General features: G+C 41.8%; 1 protein-coding gene across 1 annotated transcript; it reads right to left on the minus strand.

Moving 5' to 3' along the window:
* Positions 1 to 1,604: 1,604 nt before the first annotated feature.
* Positions 1,605 to 19,980, minus strand: cckbrb (cholecystokinin B receptor b). The gene is made up of 5 exons (XM_061089089.1): positions 19,827 to 19,980; positions 10,505 to 10,756; positions 6,356 to 6,617; positions 4,584 to 4,711; positions 1,605 to 2,146 (listed from the first exon to the last, which is right to left on the minus strand). The coding sequence occupies exons 1-5, from the start codon at positions 19,978 to 19,980 to the stop codon at positions 1,605 to 1,607; spliced, it is 1,338 nt and encodes a 445-aa protein (XP_060945072.1).
* Positions 19,981 to 20,918: the final 938 nt, after the last annotated feature.

Below are 20,918 nucleotides of genomic sequence, written 5' to 3' on the forward strand. Positions count from 1 at the left end.
GTGCACTCAGAAAAATATGCTCATCCTCTCAGTCGGGCAGAGTTGAGGTCGTAACACAATTACTGCGACGTGAGTTGGGGGGGTGGCAGTCAGAGCCCGGGAATGACGACCAGAGACCTGTGAAACTTCGCTGTCTCTCTGTGACCTACAGGTCAGCTCCACAGCAACAAGTCACCCGACTTATTCCTGATGCTGCAGGAGCTTGATCCTCGTGTTATCTCAAAAAGCACTGTAAGCCTGCAGAGATCTTACTGTGCACAAAAATTACTCTTCAGTGTTGTCACACAAAACGTATATAATAACAAAATGGCAACATTTTACTGCACACATAGGTAACTGTACAGTCGGACGTAGTAGCTGTGGTGGGTTGTTTGTGTACTGTGAAGCTCTTAACTCTACTAATCTACTAATACCATGAACTTCACTACATTACATGACATTAATATTCAGTGGTAGAGCTATTGTCAATTGTATTGTCATTCTGATGATGTGTATTCAATAAAAAATATACTGTTTGCCGATGGATATATGCACAAGTGTCAAGTGTGTTCATTGGCAACAATTCTCTCTAATATATAACATTAAATCATCTTTTAAAACTCATATTTTCTGTCCTTTTTGCCTTTTCTTTTGTAGTCAGGGGAGTTTATGGAGTTTCTTTCTCTGTATCAGGAATAAAACAATGTATGGGGCCATTGAATATTCTCTTAAAATCACTCCGATGTGATTCAAAATCTCCCCAAAGTGATGGGTTAGGGTTATCGAATATGCTGATTTACTATCTTCAGCCGTGAGACCCTAATATGGGGAAGAGACCCAGTTCAAATGTGGTCAGCAGAAAGGACCCATTAAATATAAACAAGCATTGCACCATATACTCAAAATAAATCCAAAAAATAGAAACAGGTTACTAAAATCACAGTTTACATCCACATCACAAGGCATCAACACTCTCCATGTTCTGTAAACGGTTTATACCTCTGGAGGGTTTTTCTTCTGAAAACCACGCAGTTGTGTAGAACAGACCAACAGATTAATTCATCAGAGGCGCCAGAGGAAATTCCTAACTTTCATTTTGTTTTAACTCGACTTCCGTGTGTGAGGCAAATCAAGAACAGACAAACATAACATAGTATTTAGTAGCAGGCACTTGGTCCACAAGGCAATCGCGTTACCATCATTAACACAGATTAACACTAACAACTGACAGCAAACAATAAAATATTTTAATGGCTACAGTTGTGCGTCCCTCACATATCACAAAGCTCACCACTACTCATTTCCTCTGCTGCGCATTACACACACACACACACACAAACGCCCTGTTTCCAAGCACATCATTTGTCTTGGTCCTCTGTGCTTTTGTTAATATAGCTATGACGGTATTCACACTGTGAGATGGGGCTTCATTAAATAATCGCTACATCATTTTACACACACTCATGAGAAACTTCTACGCGGCTACATCACAAGGCCTGTTTATATTTTCACTCCGCATCACAACTCGTGGGGACGAGCACAGAGTTGGCCTAAAGTAAAAGGATGTGGGGTGCTGTGTTGCCGTAGCAACTGTCTCTCCTGGACTGTGCCTGCATTCATCTGCCTCAGCAGGTTCCCATGGTGCTGACTGTAGTGTAACTGAACTTGGACATGGACGCCCCCGTTGCCATGACATCCTCCTCATTGTCCCGTAGCCCACGGCGGCGGCGGCGGCGGTGGCAAGGCGCGGCGCAGCAGGAGAACGTGGCGAGCAGGGCTTTGCGGAAACGTGTGTTCATGAAGCAGTAAATGATCGGGTTAACGCAGGCCGAGGTGTAGCACAGCAAGTGGATAAAAGCGATGGGGGCACCCGAGAGGGCGTGCGTGGCGGAGATGTCGTCGAAGGCCCGCCACGTGTTGACACAGTACAGCGGCATCCAGCAGAGGAAGAAAAGTACGACGATGACCACCAGCATGCGTATGACTCGCTTCTTGGCCTCCAGCTTGGCCTCCGACGTGTTGCTGCGTAGCCGCTCTGCCTTGACCGGGCGGCTCGATGCGACCATGGTGGACATCTCCACTGCGAGTGGCCGCTGGACATTAACGTAGCAGCCGTCTCCATCATCACTCCCGCATGAAACAGTCGAGGTCAGGCCATTTTTCACATCTGCATGAGAAGAGTGAGAGAGGACAATGTTTCGGTGAATTTGGAGCCAGATGAACTGTATCCACATTACTGTAGAGATGGGAGGATCTGTACCTGAAGTATTAATGAAACTAACTGTGAGTCTTATCCATTCTGTGGACACATCACTAAAAACCTTCATGTATTTTCTCTTGTGTCATGTGGTTTAAATTGAAAAGGATTCATCAGTATTTGAAGTACTATTACTACCTTTGTACATTAACGATTAACTGGGCACTCACATGTGTACATAATGCGATAACGCTTGACAGTGGGCGTGTCGGACGCTTGGCGCTGGTGCGATCGTCATGACAACAACCAATCAAAGTTAACCGCTTGGGACAAACAACCACATAACTAATGATCCCCATCCTGATGAAAACTAACCAGCTTTGATGTTAGGTAGGACTCTAAATGATTTCATTGGCCTGAGCCTGCACTTCAAAATCTGCTTGAACATGTTCTGATTGGCTGGTGCCTAGCGTGAAACATTACAGAGTCACACAACCACGATGCAGTTCCACAAGGCACGACATCGCTTCATTCATAGTGAATGGGCAGCATCTCTGTTGGAGACTCCAATGCACAACACTGGGAGCCGGGGAACCGATATTCACTGGCTTCTGTGTCCTGGAACCTTGAGATACATGTTGTGATACTTGTGTCATACTTTTGGAGCCCAAAGTGAATGACAAAGGACGAGGCTGATTAAATTGCTGAGAGCAGTTCAGAGGAAGGAAGGTTACAGAGCTCAGTGCTTTGCAAATAGAGCGAGTGCTTGGGTGTTTATACAAACTGCTTTGTGTTATATGGACACGTATAAGTGGATGATGCTGTGTGCGGAACATGTTACGAGACTTCTTATTTTAATCGTAAAAACAAATCACTTCCCATCGGTGACGGTACAGGCATGCATTCCTCAGCTTTATTTCTAATGAATCCTACTGGAGTCCTTTAAAGAGCAGCTGCTCGGCTTAATGGGCCGACAATTGTCAAGCAATTCTCAGTTGACCCACATTAATTATATATCAGAGGATATGGGAGGTTATTGATACAAAATGTTGTAATCCTGCAGCACAAAGCGCGCTGAATGCAGTAATAAGAGGCCTAAAGCGAGCAAATGCAAACAGGAAGTGCTGCTGTAGAGGGAGCGTATTCGCTAAATCGTTCCTGGATTAAATAAAACACGTGTTATCCTTTCCCGCCTAATTTCCTGTTTGCTTGTTTTTCCCCCATGCGCTTGTCTCTCAAGCTTTTTTTTTAGGCAGCCTATTTCTCTCTCTTAGACCAGACAGATGGTGATGTCCAGGCCAGCAGCTGCCAGCCAATTCCGTCCTCTAATGGAGCCCCAGCAAACACACTCCACGCCGCTGTCATCAATCCCGGGCCCACTGTCACATGCCCACAAAAGGTTATGTTCAAATTAACCGGCAAACATAACACTGATTGAGGGGCTAATGAAAATCTCCTGATTAAATGAAATTCATCATCGTTTACATAAATCATGCAGGGGGAAAAGGAAGAGGAATTGAATGGGTGGTGTGATGACATTTGTTGGTATTTCACTTAACAGTTACATGATTTTGAAATAATTAAAGGGAAAAAGGGAAAATGAATTGATCAGGCACATTTATACTGTTTATTTGTCAAATATCTTATGGGCCCTTTTTAAATAGAAATTGATTTGCACTGCACTAGCTAACGGGCTAAGAACAAAATGGACAGAGTTTTCTGAGTTTTTCTTCAAAACTTCCCTTATTACAGTACACTACATGACTATCTGATATGTCACTCAAAATATGTGATATATATATGACTCAAAATGTATTTTCACTATACAACTCTCTTCCAGAGGGCTCGGCAACACACGATCGGGGAAACTCAGAAGCACAGAATACCAGTTTATCACAGTCCCTAAGAGAAAAAAACGTGTTTCAGAGTAGAGATTTAACAAAATAAAGGTTATAATACACCAGTTTTTCATGGTTGTGGCCCATGAACAGCATTGATGAGATCTTGAACAGTGTTAACTAAGATTTGCCATGTCTTTTGTCATTTGGGCAGCCAAAAGTCCCTCTGGGTGCTCGTATTTCATGGTTTGGTTATGACACAGACAGACAAGTTGAAGATTGTCCTTCTCAAGGAAACTTGGAAAGTTTAATTTTGGCACCTCTCTGTTGAAAATAGCCTTTGCTTGTCATAGAGTCACTCTATACCTGTTATATTTTGGGTTGATTATTTCAATTTAAAAAAAAAAGGCATGCCCCCAGCTCCTTCTCCTTTTTTCCCCTGCTCTGTCTGGATAGCTTTGATTACAGGTGACAATGTCAACAGTGATGCTCAAGTTAACCTGGATAATTATTTACTACTTTTGGCAGCTGTTTTCTGCATCCTTTCCACATGTGGTGTTTCGCCTCACCAGTAGAGTTTTTCTTGTGGCCCATCTCAAACTGGATGCCTCTGTACAGTTCCCTGGAGATCAGTCCGTAAGCCACAATCATCACCACCCCCGGGATCGCGAACAGCACAAGCAGAAGCAGAATGTACCTGAAAGAGAGACGAAAGATGCATGCAACTGAGCCAATTTTCAAAGAAATTACATCAACTATAATCACCGTACATATCTATTATTTGATATTTTAATCGGAAATGGTACACTCTTTTAATCATTAGTCAAATGTAATGGTTATACATTAGAGGCACAAGCAGGGTCTAGTGCTCATGTGTAGATTTACACACCCATAATCACCACTGAAGACAGATACAACAACGGCACACACACACATACAAAGTCATGATTTTCAGCTGGGCAAAAAATACACAAAGATATTCACAGGGTTGACTGAAAACAACCCTGGAGTTTGTTCCATCCTAGCTCCAACACAAAACCACAGGGAAACATCCGTCTGCTCTGTACATCTGCCACTTCCATAAAAACACCCAAAAGAAAGAAGGTAAGAGCTGCAGAAAACAGGCTCCAGGTTCATCTCAGGTTTATTTGACATGAGACGCCACATTGTCCACAGAACAACGTCTGGAACAGTTAGGAAGATGGACGACCTGACTGCAAGTTTTATGGCCAGTTGCATTTTATGTGGTGTCGTCGACATTTAACTGATGACAAGCTCAGTGAATAAAAGATAAACAGCAACTCGCAATTACAATCTGACAGCTGAATGTCTGCATAATAAAAACTTTTACTCTGAATTTTGTTATTGCTACTTGCGGCACATTTAAATGCATGACTGCTCGGTCTTTATTATATTTTGTATGATGGACTACTTCTTCCACGACTGTCAGTTTTTATGTAAAATTGTTTCAGCCGATCCTGTTAGGGCGAGGCGGCACGATGCTATAGCGGGTAGCACTAACAAATCACAGGAGGAAGGTTATGGGGCTTGAACAGTGATTTGACTGGGTCCTGTATGGGTGGAGTTTATATGTCCCACTTCGTGCCCGCGGGAGTTTTCTTTGCTTTCCTCCGCCAGTGCAAAGACAAGCAGGTTAGACAAACTGCCGACCGTAAAGTACCTCATGTCTTGTAATGTCAATTAATGAAAACAAACCTTAGATAGATGTTGTGTAGCTGACATTAATGAGTATCTTGGCTCTTCTGTGTTTCTGGTCTACTTTTTTAGAGTGACAAAGTTAAATCTGGTTTAAAGCTTTAAAGTAACTGACTCAATATTCCATTTGATGTTCTACAGTGAGCAGCTTTTTTCTGTCAGGCCTCCCACTCTTTGGAATAACCTACCAAAAGAGATCTGTCTGACACGATCCATATCCTCTTTTAAATCCCTATTAATGACACAAGTGTGCTTTGTCAGGACTGAGACTGGTCTGAATTCACCTTTAACTTGTTTTTTTTACTTATAAACATTCCACTAAATAGTACTTTTTCTCACTGACTATTCCAATCGTTTTTGTTCTATTTCATCTTTACTCTTTTCTCATATATATATATCACTTGTATGATTATATCGATGCCCAGTGGTGTAGGATCTTTAGACTGTTTATAATTGTTTGTCTTCAAGTCTTTTTAATTTTAACTGGTAAAATTCTCTGCAAAAGTGTTTTGAAAGGTGCTTTATAAAGTATTATTATCAATATCGTTATTTTCCATTGTTTCAGTTAAACACTATCGAACAATACAGAATAGAAAAACACACCACTCTACAGCCAAACACTCACCAGGTCTGCTGGGCGATTGGCAGTGGCCACTTGAGGCGACACTGGTGCGCTGTGGTGTTGTCCGGGCGCTGAAAAGTTTCCAGGTGACTGATGATTGGATACGGGATCATGATGATGAAGGCCAGCACCCATGTGGCAGCGATGACCCGATAGGCGTGGGACCGGGTCTGCCACACTCGCGACTTCAAGGGGTTACAGATGGCGCTATAACGCTCAATCGCTATGGCAACCAGGCTAAACGTGGAGATGCTCACGGATAGGCCTGAAGGGAAATAAAAACAGATAATTTAGAAAGTAAATAAACATACGTGTCTGTTCCCAGATGTATTTTATATTGATGAATGAAAAGTAAAAATAGGCCTCAGTGGTCAGAGTTTGGACCAGTAATAAAAAGTAACAAAAACATGATTGTTGATGTGATAACTGAAATAGAATATGGTCATCAGTCAAGACTTGCTTACAGATGAATATAATGTGAGGCGGCGAGGTGGGGATGGTTATCTGGGTAGTGTGGTGCAGGAAATCAGGTCGGCTTCGACTACTGATGCAATCTACTGTCTCCCTCCTGAAAAGATCGAGACAGGAAATTACTCTTTACCTCTCTTACCATGTCCTCAGCAAGAATACAAACTCTACGTGTCTGTGTGTTTGTTTGTGTGTGTGTGTGTGTGTGTGTGTGTGTGTGTGTGTGTGTGTGTGTGTGTGTGTGTGTGTGTGTGTGTGTGTGTGTGTGTGTGTGTGTGTGTGTGTGTGTGTGTGTGTGTGTGTGTGTGTGTATGTGTGTGTCAGGACCCTGTGGTGCAGTCCGTACATATAGAGAAGCTAAAGAACAAACACCACTGAAGCAAAGACCAATCAGCCAACAGTGTCTCCCCGGGGTTTATTTCCACCGTCCCTCAGTGCATCCTCTTGTGCTTTACTCAATCCACCTTTTCCATTCAATTTACACTTGGCTTTTCTTTCAGCAGCATCACAATTTCTAAGCATTTACTTCTTTACTTCTTTACCCCCTCACCTTCTGGTGGAAATACATTGACTCAAGGATGGTAAAATGGGACAGGGGGCGATGTTGTACCCTTTCTTCTTTTCCACTTGTTTTACAGCTGTAGGAACACTGCTTTTTTTTCTTCATAAACAAAACTTATAAAATATGATGAACTTTTGTCGAGTCTACGTGGTTGTTAAGTTGTGTTACTTAGCACCAATCATTCAGAGCTTCCAAAAATTCAATGATTCAATAATATACAATGTATTTTGATACAAAATAAGCAAAAAACAACAAAAAAATTATACTGGAAGTGCATTTTGTTGGTTTGTTTGATTTGTTCTGTAGTAACACATAACTTGTTTTTTATATTATTGCACTATACTTATACCTAAAGGCCTAGTTTAGATTAAGGAACTGTTCTTCGTTAGGTTTTTTTCTTAGCCCCATGTATGAATAAAGCTTACCTTTACATAAAGAATTGAAAACACAAACTGAGCACAAGACTGATACCAGCTAAATATTATTACACGTTAGGGAATTGTAAAGAAATGTCTTTTGTTATCAGATACACAACCTGAGCCCCTTCTTGATTCAGATGTGTAAGAAGTCTGAATACCCTCCTGATGATAAATAGGTTGTCACAACTTAAGGCTCTTATATACTTCTACGTATCCGTTTCTCGGAGAGGTCTCAGCGGGGGCAAAGAGTCTTTTTGATTTTTACTTCTCCGACGACTATCCGTCTAAAAACAATTCCCCGCCAAACCCATAGGTGGCGCAACGGAAGACGAGCTCAGAGAAGCCTACCCCATTTGGGAAGAAGAAGTCCACATCTCTCTGTTTACATGTTAGCTTGCGTCCCACACACTGAACCATGGCAACTAACAGAACTAAATAAAGTGACACCCAGCGTGTCAAGATGCTGATGTAATCGTTTCTTAGCGCAGCGGTTCCCCGGTCTTGTTTCCGAACTGTGTTGCTGATTCCACAGCTTGAATCTGCTTGAGGCTACATGTAGCTAGAAGCTACCCGGAGCTAGCTCCCCCCCAGCTTCCACACACAGTCAGCAGGGACTCCCGACACTAACTACTACTATCCAGTGTTTGCTTTTAACCTGATGGTATTATAGAAACAGTGTCATGATAGAAGTGGAATTAAAGTCGTGACGGCGGGTTCTTGCACTGTTACCACCGCAGTTAGCATGGTGGCTAGCCTAGCCTGCTAGCGCCGTTTTGAAAGCTCGTTATAACCGTATGTGACCGTGCACACATGCCGTCAGTGCTCGAACGAGCCACCGTCAGCCGGACAACTCCGCTGGCTTAACACACACGTCACATTAATCGTAGAATCATAGTTGTGTTTGGGTTAGCTGTCAAGCAGGACGTTTGAGGCCGGAAATGACGTCGAACAGAAATGACGTCGTACGGAAATGACGTCATACGGAAATGATGTCGTTCGCGGACCAATCACAGCCAAGAGCGGTCCGTCAGGTCTCCAACATGAAGACGGATAGTTAGAAAAATCAGACGTGTACGAAAAGCTGTCCGAAGCATTCGGAGAGGGCGTTTCACGACGGATAGGGCGGTCTTATCTGTCCGTAAAAGAAAAAACGGAGAGGCATAAATTGGCCTTTAGTCACTTACAATCACCATTAGCTGCAAGAATCCATTCCACTAAGAATCTTTAAATATCTCCTACAAATCAGAGCTTTAATGATAATGGTCTGTGGTTGTAAAGCTGATTAATGGAAATCTATATTTTCTACAGTGCAGTAGTGAATAGGTTGTGGGAGAATAGATTGCAGGTTGTTTCAGTCGCTGTTGCACTTCAGGTTAACAAGAGAAATGAATCAATGCACGAGCTGTTTGGAGTTTTAAGCATCCGCATTTAACATACCAAGCAGGACTGTAACTAAGGTCATTTTATTTTATTATTATTTAATCAGCTGATTATTTGGTGAAAGATGCCCATGTTTCTCACAGCCCACACTAACAGCTTTATATTGTGTGTGTTTAACTCTTTTTTAATCCAAAGACATTGAGTTTACAGTGTTTTAAATGTTGACTTACAGTTACTATAATGAATGTCAATTAACCAGTTCTACTTGGATTCTTGTGTTGCTATGAATATACAGGATGGATGTGGATATTAAAATGTGTCATTGAAGATGCTGAGTCATTGCTATGACACGGCTCTGAACAAATACTAATAATAAGTTAGTTTCCTTTAAATTAGCTTTCTTAGCACATATACTGTAAGTATCAACATGTGCGTTACATTCTCTAAGATGTTGAGGCATTTTAACTTTAATTAATCTTCTTTACAATAATCTTCATCCTACATTTACTTTGTAATAATTATTCCAAATCTGCCTTTTCTATTGACTGATACTCCCATTGATAGACATACTTTCTAACCTCCATTAAAGGGCAAGTGAACTCCTGTCTGTAAGAGCTGCACCGCAAAGGAGTGAAATATGACTAAGCTGCATAGAGATCAGTTCTGAATGGCATTTCACAGCAAATTCCTCTGAAAGAGCTTCTGCTATGAATGGCTCGGGAAACATATTTTCCCATTGTGCACATTAAAGAAGATGAATATGGCTGTGCTTTGTCAAAATAAAGCGTTTTCATATCATCCCTTTCCAAAAGTGCACCACAATCGATGTTGTGTTCTTAAACAGCTCAGTTGACTGAAAACATCAAAGACACCAGCCTCAGAAACTGGTTGATAATCCCATTATCACTTTAATATGAATTATTTTGTTAATATACTGACACAATCCTGTGACATGATTTTTAATTTTGGTAAATGTATCAAAAGGCTCAACAAATCAGTGAATGTCACAACAACATAAGAATAATGTTTGATGATTATCTTGTGGAATTAACTAAATGATTCATGACACTTTAATTAGAGCTGATATTGTTTTTGAAGAGACAATTATAACCTGATAAATGACTACATAAATCAGCATGTTCTGTTATTTATCTTTGTTCACTTCTTCAAATTTAAAAACAGACTACCATTAAAGAAAGTAAAAGGAGTAAAATAATGTAGAATAACGTGAAAATTATGTTGATTAATCAAGTATCAGTTATCTGGGCTGTGCAGTGACATCACTTCCTGTTCAATACATGACCCCCTCCTATTTCCTCTCACCCATGAAGTAGGACACTATCTTGCACATGGCCGCTCCAAAGATGAAGTCCTTGAGGATGCTCGGGATGAGGGTGAAGGGCATGCAGAACACGGCCATCATCAGGTCACTGACGGCGAGTGACAGCAGGAAAGTGTTGGTCACGGTGCGCATGCGCTTGTTGAGCGTCAGCACCACGATGATCAGCAGATTCCCGAACACACTCAGGAAGAAGATGAGCGAGTAGAGCAGGATGCGCAGCGTGTGGTCCTCATCTGGTGCAGAGGGAAACAAACAGCAGGAGAGGGGGTGTTAGAGGGTGAATGTCTTTGTCCTACTGAACCACTTCATCAGGTCGGTTTTACATCACGATCAATACGATCATTCTGCCTTTATTGATCTTCACCCACTTTGATTACTTTAGTAAACAAGTTGTACGAGGTAATTATTGTATGAAGTTGTTCAAGGTTACTTATTCAAGAGTGTGGTCTTTCAGTTTCAGAGCAGGACGTATTGATTTCACGTCCAGTGTTGCAATTCTTTCACTCAAAACCAAAACTTTGCACTTGCACTCAGGTATTTTGTTTCAAAAAGGTTCTGCGCTCCAGCTTTAGCTCTTGTGCTCACGCTGCTTTTGTTCACATACAAAACGTCTGCCCTCATTTTCTGAGTCTGTGAAATAAAGGGGAGTGTACATTTAGATTTTATCGTTGCTGGCAACATTGTTCCCAGTACGTATAAAACTAAATTGATACTCTTGATTTTGTCACATTTTGTTGACCAGCAATCTGCTGGACTCTCGCACACAGCAAGTGAGTGAGGATGTGTCGTTGTTTGCAGTAATCTGGATAGCTGCTTTTTAGAATTCTCTTCTGCCTCTATTGAAGTGTGGATCAGAACGGATCATGAGATAGTTCCCAGTTCCTGCTGACAGGAAGCCAGTGTATAGTGCTAAAGTCATGGAAGGTGTGTTATAGTAATTGCCAGTAACACAACTACAATGAGGGCAGGACAGCAGCATTTGTCAACACTAGTTCTGTCATTCTTTTGATTAAGGGATTTAGATTTTTGTCGCAGAAATAAATCCAAGCGGAGAAGAAAAAATTCATGAGTAGAGGAGGCTATTTGAGTGCGACGCAGGGTTTTGAGAATTGTAAATTTTGAGAATTACAAAATCTGATTTCAATAAGTCTTGCTTTCAAACTGAAAGATCACACTCTTGAATGAAGGCTGGAAAAAAAACATAAAAAATGTTTTTGGGGCATGTAAAGGGAGGAATATCCAGAGAACTGAAGCTGATCAAATTTGAGTGCTAACATTAATATTGTCCACATTCAAAGTCCGGCCCTTTCTTCAATACAGAGTAAAATAGAAAGTATTGCAGCCAGCAAGCTCATAGTCTGTGCCTTCAGCCATTAGTGGCTTCACTGGATCATATCCTATAAAGTCCATGTTATCGGCCTCCTCTCTTATCTTCACCTAACCCCCTGCTTAGACACCACACTTTTTACTGGGTGACTGTGCCTGTATCCTGAGGATAAGAGGCACCAATGTGCTCCTCGAAACAATCACACACACACAGAAGCTCAAACTCAATCGACACTCACTCAAGCCTTCATCCTCTGGAAAATACACCAGCAACAGTTCCCCAAATGCAATGATATTACATCAGCTACACAGTTCTGTTGCTATATCTATAGGTTATTGTTTTCTCACTCACTGCAGCCTCATTTCACAGAATATCTTCATCCTTCAGGCGTCTTTTCTTGACCTTTACCAGTTTCCATCTTGTTTTCTGTTGTTTTACCTCCAATGGCTTTATTTATGTGCTAATGTCCACTCTCGAATAAAAGTAGAATTATGACAAGACACACAGACTCATTTCATCATGCAATGATTTGTTCGGGGGGGGGGCAACGTTTCCGATGTTGCATCCACAGGCCATCTGAATACATTCAAGACTAACCTGAAAAGATCTCTGACTGTCACCACCAGAGATGGCTTTGAAAACCATTATCTACATGTAATATGCCTCGGATGTAGATGGTGCACAACTGGCTGAGGTCATTAAATCAGAGCTCCCCTCATCTGCCTGCTTATCAGAAATCATCTCTAGTTCTGGCAAGAAGTCAAAGAGGAAAATCAGCTGCAGGATTTAGATTCTCCTGAACCATATGGACAAACAGCATGTTGCTTGATTGATTTAAAGCTTGTTCCTCCACTCATTCACTCTGAAATGTTTCTATATCACTTGCAGGTTTAGGCCCTGTCTCAATTCCCCCCTTAGCCCTACCACTTGGCCCTACTCCTTCGTTTTGCAGGTGGCTGCGAAGGGCTAGTGTTGTCCTATTTCTCTATGTGATGTAGGGGTAGTGGGCATCTAACCCTTCAAACACCCCTTCAACCCCTTAAAAATGAAGGGGTAGACAGAAATTCCCTAATGTTGTATATATACAGACAAGGTGAGTCGACATGGCCACCCCTGTGGGTCATATGCTCATAAATATCACTATGAAATCTTGCTAAATAATCATGAAAAACGAATATCATGTTTTGGAGGGGACGCTCCCAGCGAAGGGCACTTCATATCTAAGGAAGGGAGAGGAATTGGGGCAGGGTGTAAATGCAGCCTCCTCGTTAAAGGACCAGTGGGAAGGATTTAGTGACATCTAGTGGTGAGGTTGCAAATTACATAGCGCCCTTTACCTCTCTCCTGTCATTCCAAGCTTTGGGACAGGCCATTAGTGTTGAATTCAGGCTCAGCTTGGTCAACAAAAGTCAGTAAGTAAGTTTGTCTTTCCACCGCGTCTCTCTCGGATACACAGACACTGATGCACATTCAGTTTCCCCATCTAATGACATGTGGCTTCACCATCTGTCCACACACTCATCTGCAAATAAGAAGCTGTAAGCGCTAGGTGATGTTCTACAGACGGAACCTCTGGGTTTCTCCTGGAGAACAGGCTTGCAACCAAAACCTAGTGTTTAATTCTGTGCTTGTGGTGAGGGTGGGTGCACATCAGCATCAGTGTGATATAAATGTACAGACAGATGATTGGTTAGGAGAGGAGAACCAACGCTCTCTCCTTTATTACTGTTTCTCGCACTTTTGCCAAATTAAATATGTTACCATGCCTTCTGCCTAATCAAAGCCACTTAGCCTTCCTGCGCGCACACTGACTGTGAGGGAAACACCGATAGCTCCCTCAGCACCATCACTCGTTCATCCCGGCCAGAACTTTCAATAGCTGCTACACTCCTCAGGGCAGAGACATTTGTATTAATCACACTTTTGCATGTAATGCTTCACCAGTACGCATAGGTCAATATGTGGGACAGATTCATATCCGTGCCATAATAACAGAGCTCTCTGTTCCACAGACTGCACTTGATGGATTCATATGATTAATAAAACTACAAAGCTCAAGAAGACAGTTTAAACTAATAAGCCTTGAAGAGCAGGGTGGAGCAGAATTTTCCTTCTTGACAGAGCTGTACACAGACAGGTCTGCAGTCTACTACAGCTTTTAGCCAACTGGAGGCAGACAAAAAAGTTGTGAACACAATATGGACATTGACGCATCATCACCTTTCAACTGTTTATGTTTAACGTGTGGCCTTTTTGCACATTTAGCTGTTATGGATAGCCACATTAGAAGTTGCATGTCTGGTCATGAGATAAATATAAATCCAATATGCAGTCTCCTTACGCTCTGTTTTTGGCTCAAGAATGAATTGATATGGTAAAATATGTGGGAGAAAGTAACTATAAATGTGTGAATACAACAACGACAAAGAAATTCGAATGATTCCCAATACGATACTGCGAGATTATTAAGATCAATGTAAAGTCACATTTCTGATATCTGTATGCAGTGTTATGGAATCACAAAATTACTGTTTTAACACTTTTTGTTTTATGCTAATCAGCTGCTGGTTACAGTGTTATATATAGCGAGCAGACACAAGAGTGCTCTCCCTCTTCCCTGACTCATTTATACAATTACAGCTTAGGCATTTCCCAAAACTTCTAATTATTTCGTTAAACTGGGATGAGGTTCATTATAACAGCAGCTGGCGCAGGGATCAACCCTCAAGCTAATTTTCAGCCACAAACTCTGACCCACACTGCAACGGTACGACGGGCTCCATGCAAATTTAGAGAGAGGCTTACTCTATAGTCCACCAATTATTTAGATTGCTATTTCCATTTCAAAGAGCAACATGACAGAAGGGAAGCCTGTAGCTCTGGAGGTGTGGGTGGAGTGGGATGTCTGACCACCGGCTCTGGATCACAGCATGTTCCCTTTTTCCCGACCAGAGGAGCTGAGAAAAAGCTGAGCAGGTTGTCAGAGGAAAAAGACTCTGATTCAAATTCCAGAGGTTTTCTTCTTCCAATTATCTCAACTAATCGGAGCAGATTGGACTACGCTGCTTCAATTTATACCTCATTTACATTATATCCATTTCCTGCACAAGCTATCGCTCTAATGTATCTGCATGTCGTCAAATGCATAATGACATGCAATGATATTTAAAGACTGATCAAGTCCAGTCTGTGAGGTTTGGTTTGGATGGACGGACCTGTCTGTCTCATTATAGCTGAGATAAATGTGTCTGTTCTCTATGAAGACATCAGAAGCTTTGTTGACCTGAGTGGATTCACAAACTATGTAAGCAACTTTATGTGGATTTTACTTTCTTACTCCACCAAGGAGATTTTTTCATTTAATACTTTGTTTGTTGATTGACTTGTAGGCACAATTGCAACTAAATGGATTTAAATGAAACTTGGTGGGGATGTCATATGGGAGGGGATCTAGCAAATATTTCCCCACTTTCTTAAACATTGCATTTTTCAAGGGAATAATTCATGGGTCTTGATGAAAATCAGGCATGTTTGGGAACTGATATCCATCAGTGTGTGCAGCTTGATTGAATTTAAGGCCCTTGGCGGAGGTATACACTCTACTGAATGCTGATTCTAGTTGTATCAATTGACAATTTAAAAGCTGGTTGGCAGGTTCCTCAACAGAAAAATTAAAGTAATTCAAGTGAAAAGTTAACTAGAGTGGCAGAGACTATTATTAGATATGCAGCAAAAAATAGTGTATGAATTATTAATGAGGTTCGTATTCCACCCATGAATATTTAGGTTTTCATTTTTAGTTTTTTTTTTCTCACAGTATATCAGACATTATATAGACTATAAATTACACCCCTCCTCCCCTCTCGGGTTAATTTATATGCAGCGTGTGTCTCTCTGTGTCCCAGCTAGCCCCTCGTGTCCCTGCAGCTATCAGAGAATAGACAGCTCGGCTCCTATAAGACCGAGTTTTGGTAAATGTCACGGATATAGTGGCTAATCCAGCATGGTAAATGTCATCTAAATCCTGCCACTAAGCCGAGTGACCCCCCCCCCCTCCTCCACATACAGTCGATGGAGGCGTTGACTGACAGGCTACAACAGGCAGTGGCTCTGGTCAAAGCGGTCGGAATGGAAAAAACTACGCAGTGGTTGCTTTGCACGCGGCGCAGGTATGCATTGCATAACACCTCAACTCTCCACAGTCGGAGTGAAACCAGAGTGTGAGATGTGGAGATAATGACACGTACACAAAAAGGAAAGGTGGAGCCCGGAGAGAGGGGCTGGAAGAGTGGGTGGGGAATGAAAAGTAAAAAGCAGGGGAGCTTTTTTTAATGTTTTTGTCTAAATGCCTTTCGTCAGGAACAAAGTGTTTTGTGTTCAGGGACTGAAGATGGTGCTTTGTTCCACATGTCGCTTCAAAACACCTTTTTTGTTTCCGTAATCATCATCAGCAAAGTAATGATCTCCCACTGGTGAATGATGAATTGCACTGCAATCAGCCAGCATCCCAGAGAACTTAACATTTCATGACTCTACGATATATCATTGTTTACATGTGTTTCGTGCAGTGACCAAGGTGTGCCTGTCTGCAGCAAGGCAGTCAAGCCATGTGCCACAAAGTGCACACAGCCTGCAGGTCTTTCTTCTAATCAGAGAAAACACCTGCGGGTGGATTCAATGTGAAACCATTTTGTGGTTTTCTGCTTGAGCGATTTGGTTCCCTTCAGAGGTGGAAAAGGTTTCTCCTCACTTGTGTTTGCCCATGTTAGAGGTCGATTCCAGCATACACGAATACAATCTCACAGCAGTGACATTAAAATGTTGACATATTTTACAAAAATATAAATTACGCACAGGATGCCTTTTGCACCATTAAGATGATACAATTTAAAGCTGCCTTCACATAAAAATGGGGAATGTTTCTCAGAGAGATGATAGAAGACACGGTGGACATCAAATATGCTGTTTACAACTTGATGAAGATGTACGCGGCAACAATGGTGCATTCAATGTATGTGCTCTGTATCAGAATAAAGACCACTGATTAGAAAAATATATGATGCGGCAGAGTCCATGTTGATATTTGTGCTATTGTGAAACGTTAATGGAAATCGTACTGTGACGCGACTCAATCTCCTCCGTGGACACAGAGCTGCGGACGGGAAGAATAAGCCGACGTGGCAGAGGAGCAAATCGATTTGTGGAGTGACAGAGAGTGTAATGATGGTGACAGCAGCTATGAAGGGTCACATACGTTCATTTACTCTCTTTAAATGATGATCTCTGGGTGTGAAGTTCTGTTAGAAAATGAAAAATAGGGAGAAACAAGGCAGTGAAAAGCCTGAATGGAAAGAAGTTTGTGATGCAGTGTATATGTGGGAAACATAAATCAATAGTGCAGTATTAAAATAGATAAAACTCCCACTTTGTCTTTGTTGCTGTGACAGAGCGTAACAGTGACCTCCCACTTTAAGAACCGCTCTAGTTCTCCATTCATTTTCAGAATCAACGTTTTAGAAAATCCTCATGAAACAATTTCGGACTTATGGATAATTTTTTAAGAGTGAATAAACTACACATCCCATAAAAAATTGCAAACAATTCCTTTCGATCAACTTCCGGTTTGGACTTTAACTGTGTTATAGTGATTTTCATCCTGTATCTCTAAAAAGCAGCAGCATGTTAGTCTCAAGCAAATATATTGTATTCACTTCATTTCCATATCTTATTGCAAAACAGAGTTATAATAATTTGTGTGCACATGTGACACTTTTCCCCCTTTGCACTTTGGATTTTGTAACAAATAAAACAAGACACAGTGCATTGATGAGTCAGTTTTTGGTAAGAAGAGAAGGTTTTCTTTGTTTTTGGTACTGGGATGATTTTCTCCGACAATCTTTTGGGTATGGCCAAACATCCTCTTGAGTTCATTGGTGGTTGGAACTGTCATTTGAAGGTGAGGGGGGTGCTCATGTGCAGGCCTGGGTTTGTGAAGGGGCTCAAAGACCTGTGTTAGTGCTGGGATGTGGAGGAGTGGGTAAGTGGTGAGGCATGGAAGGGCTGGGTTTGTTCTTGGGTTGTGGTTTGAGTAGAACGGCAGACATGTGACAACTTACTCCAAAATCACTAGGACAAGTTGCAATGAACTGCGATGTTTGCTGATGCTAAAGCTATATCTTAAAATTCTTCAGCAAAGGTATAACGAGATACTTTATTCTCCTTTACTAAGTGAACATTTATAATTGTGAATATTTTTCATGAGAATGAGATTATTACAAAAAATGTCAAGTTAGATTTATTTACTTTTAATTGTGAAATATGGCTAATCAGTGCTCACCCCAGTGAAGAGTGTGCCTTGTTTTTCCCAGACAGGATATTACATCAAACCAAGCAGATGCACAAATCTAGTATTCTACCTTTACGTATCGCCCTCTAGAGGTAAATATATAAACAATGTGACAAGATGCCCCAGTCTCCCCCAAACGCTGAACTATCAAATCTTAGCCTACATGATTTCAACGGTTGTGGTAAGCATTTCCATGGTAACAGCGAGCTCCACCAATCAGAGATGTCACTGTTATACCTGAGGATTTGGATATTGTAGGACTTCTCCATGACATCACAAATAAAACCAGTTTTACTTCAAATATAGCTGATATCATTTTGACTTGGAGCTTCCAAAAGAGCATACGGCATTCTCTCACAATCACTTAGCTGGTGGTAAGTCTACCTTGGGTGGTTAAAATCTTATGGATGAAAAATTAGCTTCCAGAACGATGCTGTTGAGCTTTATTCTCACCAAACAAGTGTACTTGTCAGATGTATCCTTGTTTGGTTTGCAAAGTGTGACGTTCGGATTAAGTTCAGGATAATAAGTCATTATCATGCCTGCATGCTACTTATCCCTCATCACTGACATGTGTCGATGATTTCAGATCACAGTGGGGATGACAGACGGCGAATGGAATTGTTGAGAACGGTGTTTTTCACAGGTGGGACACTTATGTTTCCCACTTATTATGTTATGTTAACCTGTCAGTTGCCACAATGAAGGTGTTCACACACACACACACATACACACACACACCTCATCAACTAACAATTATTGGGGATAAAAATAGAAAGTGTTGATTGATAAAGTAGCAGGTCCGGAAAGAACCGACAGGGAATTGCAGGAGCTATGACGCACTTTAATGTCTCTTTCCTCTCAAGCCAAGTCAGTTTTATTAATATCGCTCAAAATACCCACTTGTTCAGATGTGTGTGACCTGCGACTGACATGCGGAAGACCCTCGATTTGGATTATGTGCTTGGAAATGCATTGGTAGAAATAAGCAACATGAGGCCGCAGTCCAGATATCAAGCCATTTGAATATATTTTTTTTTATGAATAAATCCCCTTTGTGACCAGGATTTGATTCCTGACCCTCTATCTCTCCCTCACACACAGGCACACGCACGCACACACACACACACACACACACACACACACACACACACACACACACACACACACACACACACACACACACATACACACACACGCTAAGCCTTCAGAGACAGACAGGCTGGCACATCATCATATAATAACCCAGTGAATTACAGAAGCCTCAGACATTTAAAGATGTCATTTACAGGGTTTCTTTTTACCATCAGAAGTCCCACAAATTATCCCCTAAATAGAAATTTAAGTGATAACCATTTAAACAAACAGTTTACCCTCATTTAAATCAGAGCCAAGCTGCCCTGTTTTTCTGAATGAAACTGAATGGTGGTATTTTTAGAGGGAGGTTCCAGTCAACCTTGCAGTATTGTAGCTTTTCCTCAGTTGCATATCCAGCTGGACACAAGTTAAGTCAGTTCACTTTCTCCACAACGCAGCAGACAGAAGATACAAGAATGAAATGCTGTTGTGTTGGCGCCTTTAATGAATCTCGGGGTGACAGATATGAAGTGGTGTGTGTGTGTCTGCTCACCTCTGTGCCTCACACGCCGAGGTGTGAGGTGTGTGAAGGCGTTTCCGCAGGTGAGGTTCGATGCCTCGGAGCTCCCGTTGCCCCGGAGCGCGTCCGCCAGCGCTCCGGCGCACTCCGAGGAAGAAGAGGTCTCGTTTTGCTCGTAAAGATCCATATTTTGGATTCGGAGTTACAGAGAGTTCAAATCACAGCGTCTGTCCAATTTCGTCTGGGTCTCTAGAGGGGAGAAGAATAACGGACTCTGCATCCGTGTCCCATCTCACTTGGCGAGCAGAGTGGAGAAGTGGTGAGTGACTGTCTCCCACTGCCCAGAACTAAAAAGAAAAACATTAGTTTATTTATTTAGGATATTTTCTCCGTCAGTAGTGGAGATGCGTCTCACTTGGCACCACACGCGTTAATCTAGGATCTGTGCGCACCAGGAGAGAGAGGAGGAGGAGGAGGAGGAGGAGGAGGAGGAGGAGGAGGAGGAGGAGGAGGAGGAGGAGGAGCGCGGCCAAGTGAAGCGCATGGAGAGAGCGACTGACTGCAGAGGAGAGTGGAGGACTGATGTAGTGCTGCTGGTGTGTTTGTGTTTGTGTGGATGTCACTAAAAAAGGACTGTTGTACACACACACACACACACACACACACACTCACACTCACACACACAGCGTCAGTGCTGTGCAAATTGCTGATAAACATGTTTAACTGATGCCAAACGCAGAGGACACAGACTGTGTCCACCTGAGCAATTATTAAGAAGTTTATTTATAAGAAAATAGAAAAAAGTATGAAATATATTCTGGCTCTTGACTTGTGAGGCTGTTGCAACCATATCACGGTATCACTGACACTCACCAGTCTCTTTATCATAGATACAATTTGGAAGAAGAAATAATTGTTCCATATTTCCAATGTGACAGGTCTGACACTGTTTCACAATCTATTTTAAAACTGTGATCCATTGTGAATAAATCCGACTGATGAGAATTTAAGATTTGAGCAGCAAGATCTAAAATAGATGTACTATATGTTCAGACATCGTGGTCATTTTACAGTCTCATTGATTGCTCCACTTTTAGGTAAAAAGCATACAAAGCTAACAAAGCT

Source organism: Limanda limanda, chromosome 16 (genome assembly GCF_963576545.1).
Source record: "Limanda limanda chromosome 16, fLimLim1.1, whole genome shotgun sequence".
NCBI lineage: Eukaryota > Metazoa > Chordata > Actinopteri > Pleuronectiformes > Pleuronectidae > Limanda > Limanda limanda.